The sequence below is a fragment of the Coptis chinensis genome, chromosome 6 (assembly GCF_015680905.1).
Source record: "Coptis chinensis isolate HL-2020 chromosome 6, ASM1568090v1, whole genome shotgun sequence".
Lineage (NCBI taxonomy): Eukaryota > Viridiplantae > Streptophyta > Magnoliopsida > Ranunculales > Ranunculaceae > Coptis > Coptis chinensis.
The window spans coordinates 80755413-80770578 of NC_141461.1; the positions used below are offsets into that span (position 1 = coordinate 80755413).

At 35.9% G+C, this 15166-nt stretch overlaps 1 protein-coding gene across 1 annotated transcript; it reads right to left on the reverse strand.

Moving 5' to 3' along the window:
• Positions 1-2922: 2922 nt before the first annotated feature.
• On the reverse strand, positions 2923-3423 carry LOC147494748 (uncharacterized). The gene has a single exon (XM_086568233.1). The coding sequence runs from the start codon at positions 3421-3423 to the stop codon at positions 2923-2925; it is 501 nt and encodes a 166-aa protein (XP_086424359.1).
• Positions 3424-15166: the final 11743 nt, after the last annotated feature.

Sequence of the window (15166 nt, forward strand, 5' to 3'; positions counted from 1 at the left end):
ACATCATCCAATTCGACTCAGTTATATCTTTCATGCGAGATCAAGATAAATATAGGATCAGATTGTCATGTTAATTGAAAAGTTGGTGATCTATCATCTTTGAGTTGGTAATCGTCCAGAGTGTACTACACTAGAGTAGTGAAAACTGATAGTTGTATTCATTTTCTGATGCCCAAGCCCCCTCCCTTCCTTAGATTCCATACAGGAAACACAACAATCAAATGGCTCAACGAATGCATATTGAAATCATCTTTTCGTCATAGCTCCGTTCTCTTGATCTTTTAAAATGTGCTGATTTCCATGGTGGGGAGATCAAATCCAGGTAAAACCAGTCATAAATTCATTTTGCAAGTCTAATGGCAAATGTATTCAGTCATGTACTCATGTCTATATATATTCATTCCCAAAAAGAATTGACCATAATCTTTCAGGTGATTCTAGCAGCTAAACACGTTTAAGGATCAATTATTGTACATTTGTCCCAGATGGATTCCTTAAAAGTTACAGCATAAGTAGGTTGCTTACAAATTGGCACCTCCATATTCTCATAGATGGACACAGGGGTCGCCCCCCTACTAAGTTTTTGAAGAACTATTATGTTCTATGTATTATGTATTATCAGTATATATGAATTTTTTTGAATACGTAGAGGTTCGCCCCCCTCAAAATAAGTTTAAATATTTTACTACCGCCCGCTCAAAATTTTTGACTATGTTTTTTAAACGTGAAGCCACAACATAGTCTTCTTATAATAGGTGTAGGAGCGCCATATCAAACCCAAGTGTTTTATCATTAATCTACCCAAGATTCCCTTACCAATGGGCATTATTTTTGAGTTGAAATTTTCATGGGTACAATTGATTCACAACTGCAAGAATTAAATCACAGGTTTAAGGAGGATGTAATGAGATTGCTTGTTCTTAGCTCGGCTTTAGATCCCAGGAACAATTATAGATCATTCAAAATTAATGATATTTGCGAGTTTGCAAATAATTATTATCCGATGGATTTCACCGAGCAAGAAAATTTTCATTTGAGATACCAGTTGCAAAACTATGAGAATGACATTCTCATACACTCTGAGTTTCAAAATTTGCCACCCATTTCCAAGTTGTGTCAAGTTTTGATAGAAACTGGAAAATCAACAATTTATCATCTTATAGATAGACTGATTCTGATTTTGATTCGTCTTGTGTTGACTTTACCTGTTTGAACTGCTACATCGGAACGTGCATTTTCAGCGATGAGGATTGTAAAGACCAGGCTATGTAATAGGATGAAAGATGATTATCTAGCAAATTATTTGATTGTGTTTATTGAGAAAGATATTGCTAGACAATTTGATAAAGATTCTATCATAGATGTTTTTGATGTCTTGAAGAAAACTCGGCGAAAGCGGCTTCAAATGCCTGACTTGGCTACTTGAGCTCTTTGTTCGATCTTTTTGTATAGGAGGATATAGGCTAACAAACCAATAGCTTCTTTTTGTTTGTAAATGTGGTATGTGGATACAAGTGATCATGATTAATTGTATATCCTCTTTGATTTTGTAATCATACTTTTTGATGACAAATATATGTATGCAGAAGCTGTCATTCCAATTGTGGTGTTGTTTACTTACTGTCCATTACTATAGACAGTGTATAAGTCATTTTATGGTTAATTTATATGTACAATGTATAATTTATATGTTGGACTATAGTGTAGCGTGACTGCGTCAGTAAATTTGTAGTAGAAGAATGAAAAAATATAAGTGGTGAATTTGGGTTAACTAGTATTACCATATCCCCCTCCCCCTAGATGAGCCTATTAGTTTTTTTTTTTTTTTTTTTTTTTTTTTTTTTTTTTTTTTTTTTTTTTTTTTTTGGTACCTGGGGGAGACCCTAATTTCCCCATCTAGGGGATGTGGTAATTTTTGTTTTCCGGCCTTGATGTGGTGATGACCATAGTTGTTATACTTACTTAGAAACCATCTGATCGGATATGCCAATTCAACGATTTGGCTTAGTTTTCTGGAGATGAAAGAGCTGAGAGTGCACGTAATATATGGAATAGACCTTTTAAAACAGTGTATATAAGTGACTGTGGGGAGCTTAAAGTGGCCAAGCCTTTGCTTTCTCCTAGTCTGTCTTGATTGTTCCTTTTCGAGATCCATGGGGTATGCTTATAATTTGAATGTTTTACTTCATCTACTAATACATTTTGTTATCCCTTGTTAATTACATGGTCAGAGTGGTAAACACGCTTCATGCTATTTCATTTTCTGAAATAGTATAAGCACTCCCCCCCTAGGTCAGATTTCTGGCTCCATCAGGCCGTCTTGTATTTTGATTGTGTATATACACTCGCCCCCCTAGGTCAGATTCTTGGCTCCATCCCTGCTCATAGTAATCCATTTTCACAAAGAACATATAATCAACCACGGGAACCTAAAACCTCTCGTACCTTACCTTTTTCCGGTATAGCAAATATATTTTGATTAAACATTCATTTAGGGGTATTTAATAGTAGGAAAAAGGCTGGATGAATTTAAGAGGCCAAATTAATTATAGAGGATAGACTAATTGAGAAAAACCAATAACTTGAAACTTGAAAGGTGGCCCAATATATAACATGTCAAATATAATAAAACAGGCTAAAAAACTGTCGTAAAAGTGGCCCAAAAGGTTTTACTAAAGCCCACATAATTCAAATCCTTAATTAAAGAGTGCTTCTTCAATATGCATCACAGACTCAATGAGCACAAAATTTTTTTTTTTTTTTTTTTGAAAAAGGTTAATAGGGTTAGGCAGACCCTTACCTGCATTAAGATCTTAAATATAGCATTCCCCTTACATCATTCGATACAAGTTTAGCAAGTCTATTGTCCAAAGGTGGACCATTACATACATGAGTATCATCTACAGAACAAGAAAGGTTTGCTTAGTAATCTGCACTTTGGTTAACTTCTCGATAAACATGAGTGAATATGACATCCTCAATCTTAGAGACATGATAGGTTATAGCTGTTGTTAAGTTACAGCAGTACCACGGTGCAACTTCTGATCCTTTGAGGATATGCACTGCTCTGAGAGAGTCTGAACAAACTGAAACTTTTAGAATTCCTTGTTGCTGGCAAAGAAGAAGACCTATTTCAATGGCATTTAGTTCTTGGTAAAGAACTGATCGTTGATATCCTCCTCCAGCACAAGAGAAGATTACATTCCCAAGATGATCAATGCCTATTCCTCCATATCTGACACTGTTTACTTTCATAGAGCCGTCTGTGTTCAACTTAATGTAACCAGAAGGAGGGAACTTCCATCTACACTGAATAGGTAGTTTGTTCTTGAATTTAACTTGGATGTCGAGCCTGGCAAGAAGGCTTCTGGTTTCTAGAGAGTCCAGAATTGTGTCTATCTTGATTCCCAAGTAAATTTTCATTTCTTTGAAGATAGAATTAGCAACATGCCGCCATGAGTTTAAGCAATGCTTAAACCTCTTTCCATTTCTCTCTCTCTCTCCAGATATGTCCTATAGTGGCACAAACATACACTTCGTAAATTTCAGCATGCGTAGTTTTTTTCCTGCATATGTTAATGATATCACACCACTCTCCATTCGAATGAGCACAATTTGTTGCCTTTGATTTGACATCTTTTTCATTGAGATTTGGGTTTTTGTGAAAATTTTCACTCAAAAAAATTTGTCTTTTGTGCAATACATCCTCAACCCTTGGTTTGAGTGGATGAGGGGTGTGGATTAGTGCACATTGAGTGCATTTGACTTTTGGCGCATTAAAGAAAATCTCTTAATTAAATCATCAAATGCACCAACAATTTAATTGAATCATCCCATGCTAGAAACAAACTAAACGATCACGCCCTAGTTCTTATAAAACCTATTACTAAAAAGAAATAATTTAAATCATAATAATTGCACCAACTAAATAATATTGATAATAACGAAAGTCGTATGTGCATCTAATTAATTAACTGTTGTAGCACTGAATCAACACTTAAAATAACCGGATTACCCTTAAGAAAAATTCTGAGTCATTACATAATCATAGAATTAAAATTCTTCAAATAATTATTATTCTCACTCTGTTCCTTTTGATTTAATTAGTTAAATCCTATTTAGTCATAGTAATTTAAGAGTGGAACGAATCCGTACTCTTGTTATATATATTGCATCATTATTATTAGAGAGTAAAAAAATTGATTTAAACATGTGTTTGTACGTTAGGTTAGATATTAGTGTTTATGTATTAATATTTATTCTTATTAATTTATATTTATCACATGCTTTGCTTACATGCCCTACACTTAAAATCATTTGGTATACTAGCCCACTAACACTCAGACCTGAAACATGGAACCACATCTACAATTTTAAAGATTTAATCAGTCACATTATCACACAACCTTACTCCAAAGATACTACCACTCTACACAACCTAGGCTATGTTTGATAGCCCCATTTACCGTGACAAATAATGGCAAATGCAAAAAACTCATATTTGCCACTGTTTGATACCTTTTTAACCCGGTGGCAAAGTTTTCAAAGATTTGCCACACCACACCCTTTGATTTACCACCATTTTCGTGACAAAGTTTATATTGGGGAGCTATGTAAATTTTGTAACGCCAAAATAACACATGAATTTGCCACCAAAAAAAAAAAATTGCCGCACCAAAAGAAAAAAAACCAATAACATCTCTCCAACCCAACTTCTTCAAAATCCAACCAGTGAGTTGCAATTTTCTCAAGGAAGAAATCACTTCCTCTCCTTAACAGGTTCGTTCCTCTCTCTTCCTCTCATTCATCCCTCCTCCTCTCTTTCGAATGTTTTGGCAACTTTTTAGATAAAAAGCTTGTTCCTTCTTGTTCAATTTTGGTACCCATCTTTTTATTTTAGTTAATTTTGAAGTATTTTTTTATTTGGGTCTTGCCACTTTGGTTAATTTCAAGTGTAATTATGAAATGGGGGTGTGAAAATTTTGGTTAATTATTAGTTATGACTTACATCCAGTGCATGACAAGGATGTTAAGAACAAACTACTTGTGTTCAACCCAAAAATAATAATAATAAAAAAAACTACTGTATTTCTAATAGGATAAAAGTTATTTGTTCCGGAATGTTACTCAAGCCTAAGCATGGCCCTTGGCGACCAAGGAAATCTTGTACCTACTAAGATTATTTTATACTTTCTTGAGATTAACAACATATAGTTTATTTTATACTTTCTTAAGATTAACCTCCATTGCATATTTTAAATCACACTTGACGGGTTTAAAATATTTACCAATCGGGGTTTTCCATGTTTTTGCTTTGTCTTATTTAGTCTCATGCATGACTGTCCATTTAATTAGGTAGAATGCCGACTGATGAAGAGCATACGTAGGTTTGCTGCGGTTACCATGATGCTAACAATCATGCAGGCTATGATGTGGTACCAATGGTATAGGATAAATAAGCGAAGGGTTATAGTTCTTAGGGCCATCATTAGAAATTGGGATGCTCAGAGAAACATTGTGTTCACGCGAATGTTCAGGTGTAGTGACCATATATGCTACGATCAGTTGAGAATGAGAATATTCACATTTGAACGTCTATGCACTCGATTGCGGGCGTATAGGTTAGTTGATAGTCGGTCTGTTAAGGTTGAAGAACAAGTAGCCATTTTCTTACACACGGTTGGGCACGACTTAAGGAATCAGAATTTGGAAGTTCAGTTTTTTAGATCAATTGAAACAATTAACCGATACTTCCACCGAGTCTTAAATGCACTACTTAGGCTACATATAGATGAGGTACGGCCTGCTACCATGGAAAACTCTCCAGCCGACTGTGGTGGAACACCTAAACCTTGGCACCATTTTTTCCAGATTTGTTAGCTATATATCTAATGCACATAATGTTAATTAGTAATTCTATTACTAATGATGGTATATTAATTAGGATGTTGTGGGTGTAATTGATGGCACCCACTTTGAAGCTTACATAGCACCTCAAGATCAAGTTAGGTATCGTAATCAAAAGTGTCAGGTTACTCAGAATGTCTTAGTGGCATGTACATTTGGTATGAGATTCACCTATGTACTTACTGGTTGGGAGGGTTCCGCCCATGATGGTCGCTTATCGAGATGTGCGAGTGGAGTCGCCAGGCACAAACTAACTGTACCACATGGTATGTATCCTTAAAACATTTCAAATCCCAACTGTTTTTTAGTATTATTAAAATTCAGCAATCATTCTAATTAATTTTTTCATATAGGTAAGTATTATCTCGCCAATACTGGGTTCCTGCTAGTTCCACACTTCCTTACACCATATCATGCTGTAAGATATCATCTTAGTGACCAACAACGTAACTCTAGATACAACGTTGCCCGAAATGCAAGAGAAATGTATAACTTCCGTCATTTATCTTTGCGGAATGTTGTTGAAATGACAATTGGTGTGTTGAAGAAAAGATAATTGCTCCCCACCATGACGTTCAGACACAAGCAAAGATAATTTTTTGCTTGATAATAATGATGATATATGGGAAGAAGAAAGAGCGACTATTGAAGAGGAAGGAAATGGAGAAGTAGGCGATGATGCGGGGATAACCATGAATCCGAGTGATGGTTGGACATCATGGAGAGATGGGTTGATGGTGAACATGTGGGAGCGTCGAGATGAACGAAATGGAGAAGAATAACTAGTGTGTTGTTGGCAATAGTGGTTTAACTTTATGTTTTTTGTTGTCGTTGTTTTGGCTATGTTGAATGATGTGTTTTGCCTCTGGGATGCTTGTATTATTCTGGCTTATGACTTTTGTTATTCTATATGACAGTATGGTTCCTTATAGCCTTCCTTATATTAGTAACTCTTTGATTATATTTGTGTATGATTATCTTAACTTTGTTTTGGTTCCAGGTCCTACACTACGAAGTTTACTGTTACATTTTGGTTTTGTGTCGATATAGAACATTGATTATTATATTAATCTCTTTTGGTTTATTATATTCAAAACAATGTCACATAACAATGCTAGAAGCCAAGCACCACGTCCTCTACCCCCACCTTCGCCAATTCCAGAAGCTCCTCAGGGGAAGCATCAAATACATTGGAACAATGGAATGGACAAGGTCCTTGTCTGAACTTTGTTTGACATCATTACTGTTCTAGGGAGGGTTCTCAGAATTCTTATATTTCCAAGAAAGATACTCTAGTTCAAGTTGCAAGTGTCGTAATCAATTATGGTTCTCAAAACGTGGAATGGAAGAATGTGCGCTCTAGGCTAAGGACATTAAAGGGTGCCTACACAGTTGCTAGCCCAGAGTGGCTTCTCCTTTAACCATCAAACTAAATACATTCAGGTTGATGCCGATGTATGGGAGAGGTATATTCAGGTAAATGATCTTGATTTAGCCATTTTGTATATATTTCACTTTAATATATTTGTCATTAAATGGAAGCTAGTGTAACGCCCGTATTTTTAAAATACGTTTTTATTTATTTATTTATTAATTAAATAATTTATTTTAAAAAAATTGGTTGGATTGGACTCGGGACATGTGGGCCTGGTTTTTGGGCCCGAGTCTGTTTTGGGCTTGGGTTTCGGACCCAAGTATATAAACACATTTTTCTAGAGAATAGGGTTTTAAAAATAATAAAAATAATGAAAATGGAGGTAGAGCTTAACGCTTGTTTGCTTTCGAAGTTGGGAGCCTTGATTCGGACTAGGAGGATTAAATTCGGAAATTCTACGTAAAAGCGTGAGTAACTATTTTGCTATTTCACCGGATTTATGGTTTTCGGGTATCGGTGTATACTGTCTAATGTTTATGTTTTGTATGTACTGCTCATTATCCTGTTGTATTGGACTTCGTGTCATTTGTATTATTTAACTTTGTTGAATTTCGTTTTTTGTAATTAAACTGTGGAAGCTCTGTTCAAGCTCTGAACAGGCGTAATGGCATCGCCTGTCACCTTGTGTTTTTTGTAAGTTGTTAACTTGAATGGTTTGTAGTGATGGGGTCGTGTAGGGTGTGTGAGGGCGATAGATGGGAGCTGTCGAAGCTCCATTAATGGCGGCCAGAAATCGCCAGTTTAAATTAAACTTGTTGCTTGGGTTTTGGTTGGAATTGGTTGTTGGGGATGGATTGTTGCTTTGGAGGGGTTATTGTTGTTTTGTTTGGGTGATGGTAAGGTGCTGCCAAAGCTTGAGAAGGCTTTAATGGCGCCGAACGCCATTACTGTGATTTTAGGGTGGGCGATTTTTGGTAGTTTGAACCGCTTTTGGTTGTGTCTTTGAATGTTGGGTTGTTGTGGGTTGATTGTTTGATGAATGGGGTAGTGAGGAGGCGTGAATGCTGTTGGAAGCTTGTCGAAGCCATTAATGACGGCAATGAAGGTTCCAGATCCAGTTTTGGTTGAGGATTTTAAACTTAAGAATCGAGTTTTTGGCTTTTAGTAAAGTTGTAGGGTTGGTGTTGGGGAGTGATTTCGGTTGGTTGAAATGGGAGATGGTGGTGGCCGGAGATTGGTGGCTGCTGGAGGAAGGAGATGACCGGCTGGACTTGGGCCTGGGTCGGTTTCTCTTGGGCTTGGTTGGTTAGTTGGGCCGAAATGTTTTAAGTTCTTGGGCCCTAGCTTGTTTTGTTTGGGGCCAGACTAATTTGGCTTAGCCTATGGGCCAGTTCAGTTGATGTTGGGCCCAGTTTTGTTTTAAATTTGTGGATCAGTTCAATTTAAAGTTTTTGGGCCCGTTTCTAATATTGCTTGGGGCCAGTCCATAGGACTTAAAATAGATCTAATTGGGTCTTTAAATGTTTAGACTTTCGGGTTATAAGGTTTGGGCTTGGCCAGCTGGGTTCGAACCATTACCTTGGTCATGAGCCCATGAGCCATGCACTTTGACCTTAGCCATGAACCATGGCTATGACCCTGAACTTGTCGAACATGGAAACGACAGTTTGATTTTGACAATGACAGTTTGACTTCGACCATGACGTGTTGATTTTGACTTTGACCATGATGTGTTGACCTTGACCATGATGGGTTGACTTTGACTTTGACCATGATGTGTTGACTTTGACCATGATGGGTTGACTTTGACCATGATGTGTTGACTTCGACCATGACGTGTTGATTTTGACTTTGACCATGATGTGTTGACCTTGACCATGATGGGTTGACTTTGACTTTGACCATGAGGTGTTGATTTTGACCATGACCTTTGACTTTGACGTTGACCATGACATGTCGACTTTGACTTTGACCGTTGACCGTTGACTGTGGAATGTTGACTTTTCCAGTTTTTCACATATTTGTTTTTATGGATAAATGTAATAATAAAACGTTGTCGGATATTGTATAACTTGGTTGGTCATTATCTAATTTAGATTTGACGTGAGTAGTGTGTAAAGCACATATATAGCTTTGATTATGGACTGTGGACTGTCTAATTGTGCTACGTTTTATGTTGTATATTATATGGACACATGTAGTAATAAAATGTTGTGGAAGCTTGTATAAATTTGGTTGTCGGTATCTAAGAAAGTTTGGACATTGATGTTGTGTATTTTTGACACGTGACGATATTGAGATGTTAGGAGACGTTATATTCCTACTACGCTATACTAAAAATGTATGCGATACGTTGAAGTAAGTGTGACATGATATAATATGTTGGAGTATATATATTAATGCAATATCTTTGAGAAATGTATATAAACGCTCCATTATTATATATGTGAGATGCTACTATGAAGTGCAATAATATATTGGCACGTAAAATAATGAAAGTGGTTATGTGAAATAATTGAGATATGTCTAAATATGGTGGCTTAGTGCAATAAGGTAATTGACCTGCACGTGATATAGTGGAATTTTATTATGAGTCATTAATGTATGACACCTGAATAAATTACGTAACGAAAATCCTAGAACCTAGCTACCACAACTCATGTGATTGGCCCTTCTGGCGTTTCAGTTAATCTGAATGGCCTTCGGGCGTAAGTAATGTGATTGGCCCTTCTGGCGTTTCAGTTAATCTGAATGGCCTTTGGGCGTAAGTAATGTGATTGGCCCTCCCGGCGCTTTGATGAAAGTGAATGGCCCTCCCCGGCGTAACCCGAATAGTGGCGATACTTTACATATATTTGGCTTCCGTGTGAGGATTTACGGTGTCGCGCATCCCGCCGAGGTGGTTACGCCGCGGAGTGGTTCATTATGTAAGGGGAGGCATGTGGATGTACATGTTCGGCGTTGGGTAGCGATTGTGGTAGCCAGGAAACTAGGTAAGACATAGATAGATGACGTGATTTTAGGGACACGCAAAGAAACGCTGAAATAATCTAATTATGGCAATATGTTGGTTATTTGTTTAGTTGAACCTAAAACCTCGATGGAGGAACTACATGCCTTATTTATGATGCGCGATAGTTTGTTGTGTGGTTAGTGGGAAGTTAAAAAATTTCGGTGGAGGAACTACCTGCTTAATTATTGTACTTGAGTATGTTATATTAGTTGTTGAAAGTTAAAGGCCTCGGTGGAGGAACTAACGCCGATGGATTATGTATATATTTGTATAAGTATATGTTGTTTTAGAGCTACTCACACCAGCATTTTTATAATCTTGCCAACCCGATTTGCATGTTTGCTTATCGGGTGTGTTCATTTAATGAACATAGTTGATAAGTTTTGACAGGTTTAGTGTTGAAGAAGAGTGGTTGCTGCTTGTGGTTTGCGTTAGCGTTGCATCTCAAGATTTGTTTTGTTTTCCCTTGAGGTGATATAGAATTTCAGTCTAGACAATGTTTTTGTATTTTTCATTTGTAAATTTTATTAAAGAGTTATTGAAAGGAGAGTTGTAACATAATCTTATTTGTGAATCTTTGTCATGAAGAAGACTTTTGTTTAAGTTAAAATTTTTATTGGTTTTTATTATCCGCATATTTAAACTGTTTATGGGTTTTTGGGAGTTGAGAGTGCATCATACCTCGGAGATCGAAGAGTCGGGAACAAATAATGTTTTTCCGAATTCTGTCGAAATTCGGGGTGTGACAGCTAGCTTCCTAGAGGACTTACAGTGAGTGATCACATTATCATTGTAGGCCCACCCAGCCACAACAAGTTATAAAACCAAGTGGCTTCAACACTATGAGATGCTTGACTTTATATATGGAAACGATTATGCAAATGGAGGTGGAAACTTTAATGCGCATGATACTGATGCTATACCTATATTGGATGGTAAGTTAAGAGAAATGTTTTTTTTTTATTTGTGGTTTTCTTTTATGTGATAAGATACTACTAAACTAATAACTATGTTGTGTGTTTAATTTAATAGATGAAACTGATGATAATGACCCCGTTAATGTAAATGAATATGTTGACAATACTAGAGATGCTACCCAAGGCTCCGGAGTGAATGTGGAAGATCGAAGAATCACCGTGTCAAAATTCGAATAGGCAAAAGAAAAAAAAACCACGCATAGATGTGAACGACAAGAAGATAGCTAAGACATTCGAACATCTTGTAGAAGCTGCTAAGGCAATGACGGGCAATTTGAAGCGACCTCCTAGCATGATGCAGAAAGTTCGTGATGCCTTGAAAGGTCTCGAGTTGTCTAAAGAAAATTTTAAGCGTGGAATGACATTCCTTGGAAATAACCCAAACATGGGTGAAATCTTTTTGAGTTTTGATGATGAAGATCTTAGGGGGGAGTGAGTTTTGGACAACCTTCCAGTGGCAGTTCTGATTTTTGTTTTTGCTATTAAAATTGCCTCCCTTCGTTTCTCCAAATGTTTGATCATTGTGTTCCCGTATTACATTTCTCTTTATACTGTTTTCTTGAACCATTACCATACGTGTGTAGCCACTGTGATTAGAGAGGAGGTTGGATTAACCCTTGACAAAGCTGAGAAGGAGGTTCTTGGTTATGCTGCAAAGGTGGTGCTAAGCAAAGAAACAACTACTATTGTTGGTGATGGTAGCACTCAAGATGCAGTCAACAAGTGAGTTTCTCAGATCCGAAACCTTATAGAGGTGGGAATACATAAAAGTTTGAATTTATTGACTTATGAAATCTGTTTTTATTGTGCCTACAAGTTTGATATTGACAAGTGTTCTGCTCTTTAGGCTGCTGAACAAGATTATGAAAAAGAAAAGCTTGATGAAAGTCAACAATATTTGGTCAAAGTCAACAGCCATATATAAATTGTGTCTTATACAACGTTTTATCAAATCCATCTACATAGTAAACTTGTGTCTTGCATACGACCGTAGTAGCTAAGAGATTAACATCATGTCTTTCAATGGAACCATATACAAATAAAATAAATTTACAAATAAGAGTAGCTATAATTTTTAAATCTTAAATATTTTAAAAGCACAAAAAATGAAAAAATAAAATATTTGCCGCGGCAAATTTGGACAATCAAACAACAACAAATAGTTGCAAATAAGGGCAAATGATGTTTACCACAGTATCATCAAACAGTGGAATTAAATTTGCCACAAGTTATTTGCAATTGTCACATAGCAAATTTGCCAATAGCAAATGGTGACAAAATTTGTATTTGCCACAGCTCTTATCAAACATAGCCTAGTCAATCTACTTAATTAACATATCTTATTTCATATGGTTAGATCGAAATAACTAAACCTTCAAGCACAATCACAAACTAGGGAATGTATCCTCAATCTTAAACCAAGCTAAACACTCTGTCCTTCCTACAAAACCTCCTCGATCTTCCTATTCGATACTTAATTTATCCCTAAACATTGGATTTCTGAATTATATTTGGTTGTCACTGATGGTGCCCACTGACAAACATAGGTGGAATTGGTTTTGCTATTAATAAATGGAATAAGCCAATCTTATATGCAGGAAGCAAGCAATGCGATGTAAATGGAGCAAATGAAGCAAAGTTTCTTGCTCTAAAGTGGGCACTTAAAAGAGCCTAGCTTGCAGGAAGGAATTAAAAAAGTAATAGTATGTTCTACTTGCCAGTCTTTGGCGAAAGGTGTAAATGGCCGGGTCTACCGAAGATACTTCGTGGCAATTACAAAGTCTTTTGTCAGAGTTGGCCACTATGCAAAAGTCTTTTGAGTATTGTAAATTAAGTTGTCTTTTGTCTCAAAGAAATGATTCAGCATGCACACTTGTTAGCTGACTTAGGAAAGTCTCATATTGATCTGGGTTGTAATTTGGTTGTTCCCATGATAGTCCAAATCTCTTTCAGTTGAGTCCAGCACTCACTGTATAAACTATTAGCTATAAGCTAATAAATTATGTTCTTTGTAAAAAAAAAATGCTCCAATTGGTTAAGAGTGAGTCCAATGGAGAGCTGCCAAAATGAGCTACGAAACTGCGCTACATCAGCTAAATAGAAGGAGAGTCAAATTTGAAAGCAGTTAAACAGAAAAACCGTTCCAATGGAGGGATGAAAATGAGGTGCTAAAGGGATACGGACGACATAGTTTCTACTGTCCGTCCATTAGTTGTAAACTTAAGTTGAATTTTTTCTGGACAGACGACACAATTTCTGCCGTCCATCGAAATTTAACACACGGACAGCAGAAACTATGCCGTCCATCTCCCGAAACTTATTATAGCAGTTGATAGCAAAGGTCTTAACTTTGGCTCGGTTTATGGCTCCTTCCAAATTTAGGAGCCTTTTAGCAACCCCATTGGAAACACATTTTGGTGGTTGGGGTGCTATATTTGCCTTTAGTAGCCCATATAGTCCCCCATTGGACTTGCTCTAAGGCCATCCGATAACACAAAATGACAAATCAACTCTCTACTAATTAATCTAACTTTCTAATGTGAGATGTTGATTTCTTTCTTCCAGACAGCTTTTCCTAAAGTAGCATTTCCCTCACAAAAAATTCTGGTTCGGTGTGGAATAATTGAACTTGGCCCATATCCTACCTATATTAATATCCGTTTCTCCCAAGATGCTCATAGTGAGTCACGTCAGCAAAGTTTTTAAAATAGTCCCTATTTGAAAAATAATTACTTGCCTTCTTACCAAACTAACCCTGAATTTGGCCTGCTCTCTAATTTAATATAAATTAAAATTGTCCTTTCATGTGTTATGCTAAAACAAAAAACAAATCTACGCATTATTTCATTATTTCAAATGTACGCATGGGATAAAAAAAAACAAATTCTAAAAAACAATGGATTAGTTAATTGATATGTATTAGTTATTGGATATGGATATGGATATGTATTAGTTAATAGATATGGATATGTATTAGTTAATAGATATGGATTAATATCCGTTTCTCCCAAGATGCTCATAGTGAGCCACGTCAGCAAAGTTTTTAAAATAGTCCCTATTTGAAAAATAATTACTTGCCTTCTTACCAAACTAACCCTGAATTTGGCCTGCTCTCTAATTTAATATAAATTAAAATTGTCCTTTCATGTGTTATGCTAAAACAAAAAACAAATCTACGCATTATTTCATTATTTCAAATGTACGCATGGGATAAAAAAAAAACAAATTCTAAAAAACAATGGATTAGTTAATTGATATGTATTAGTTATTGGATATGGATATGGATATGTATTAGTTAATAGATATGGATATGTATTAGTTAATAGATATGGATATGGATATTAATATCCGTTTCTCTCAAGATGCCCATAGTGAGCCACGTCAGCAAAGTTTTTAAAATAGTCCCTATTTGAAAAATATTTGAAAAATAATTACTTGCCTTCTTACCAAACTAACCTTGAATTTGGCCTGCTCTCTAATTTAATATAAATTAAAATTGTCCTTTCATGTGTTATGCTAAAACAAAAAACAAATCTACGCATTATTTCATTATTTCAAATGTACGCATGGGATAAAAAAAAACAAATTCTAAAAAACAATGGATTAGTTAATTGATATGTATTAGTTATTGGATATGGATATGGATATGGATATGTATTAGTTAATAGATATGGATATGGATTACTCATTATTTCATTATTTCAAATGTACGTATGGGATAAAAGAAAACAAATTCTAAAAAACAATGGATTAGTTAATTGATATGTATTAGTTATTGGATATGGATATGGATATGTATTAGTTAATAGATATGGATATGGATTACTTATTGGATATGGATATGTTAAACTTCCAAGTGCTTCCCTTAAATATAGGCCCGGACATGATGGGTTT

Bases quoted from the DNA above. Each gene is read 5' to 3' on its own strand.
- LOC147494748 (XM_086568233.1), bottom strand. From the start codon at position 3,423: ATGAAAATTTACTTGGGAATCAAGATAGACACAATTCTGGACTCTCTA.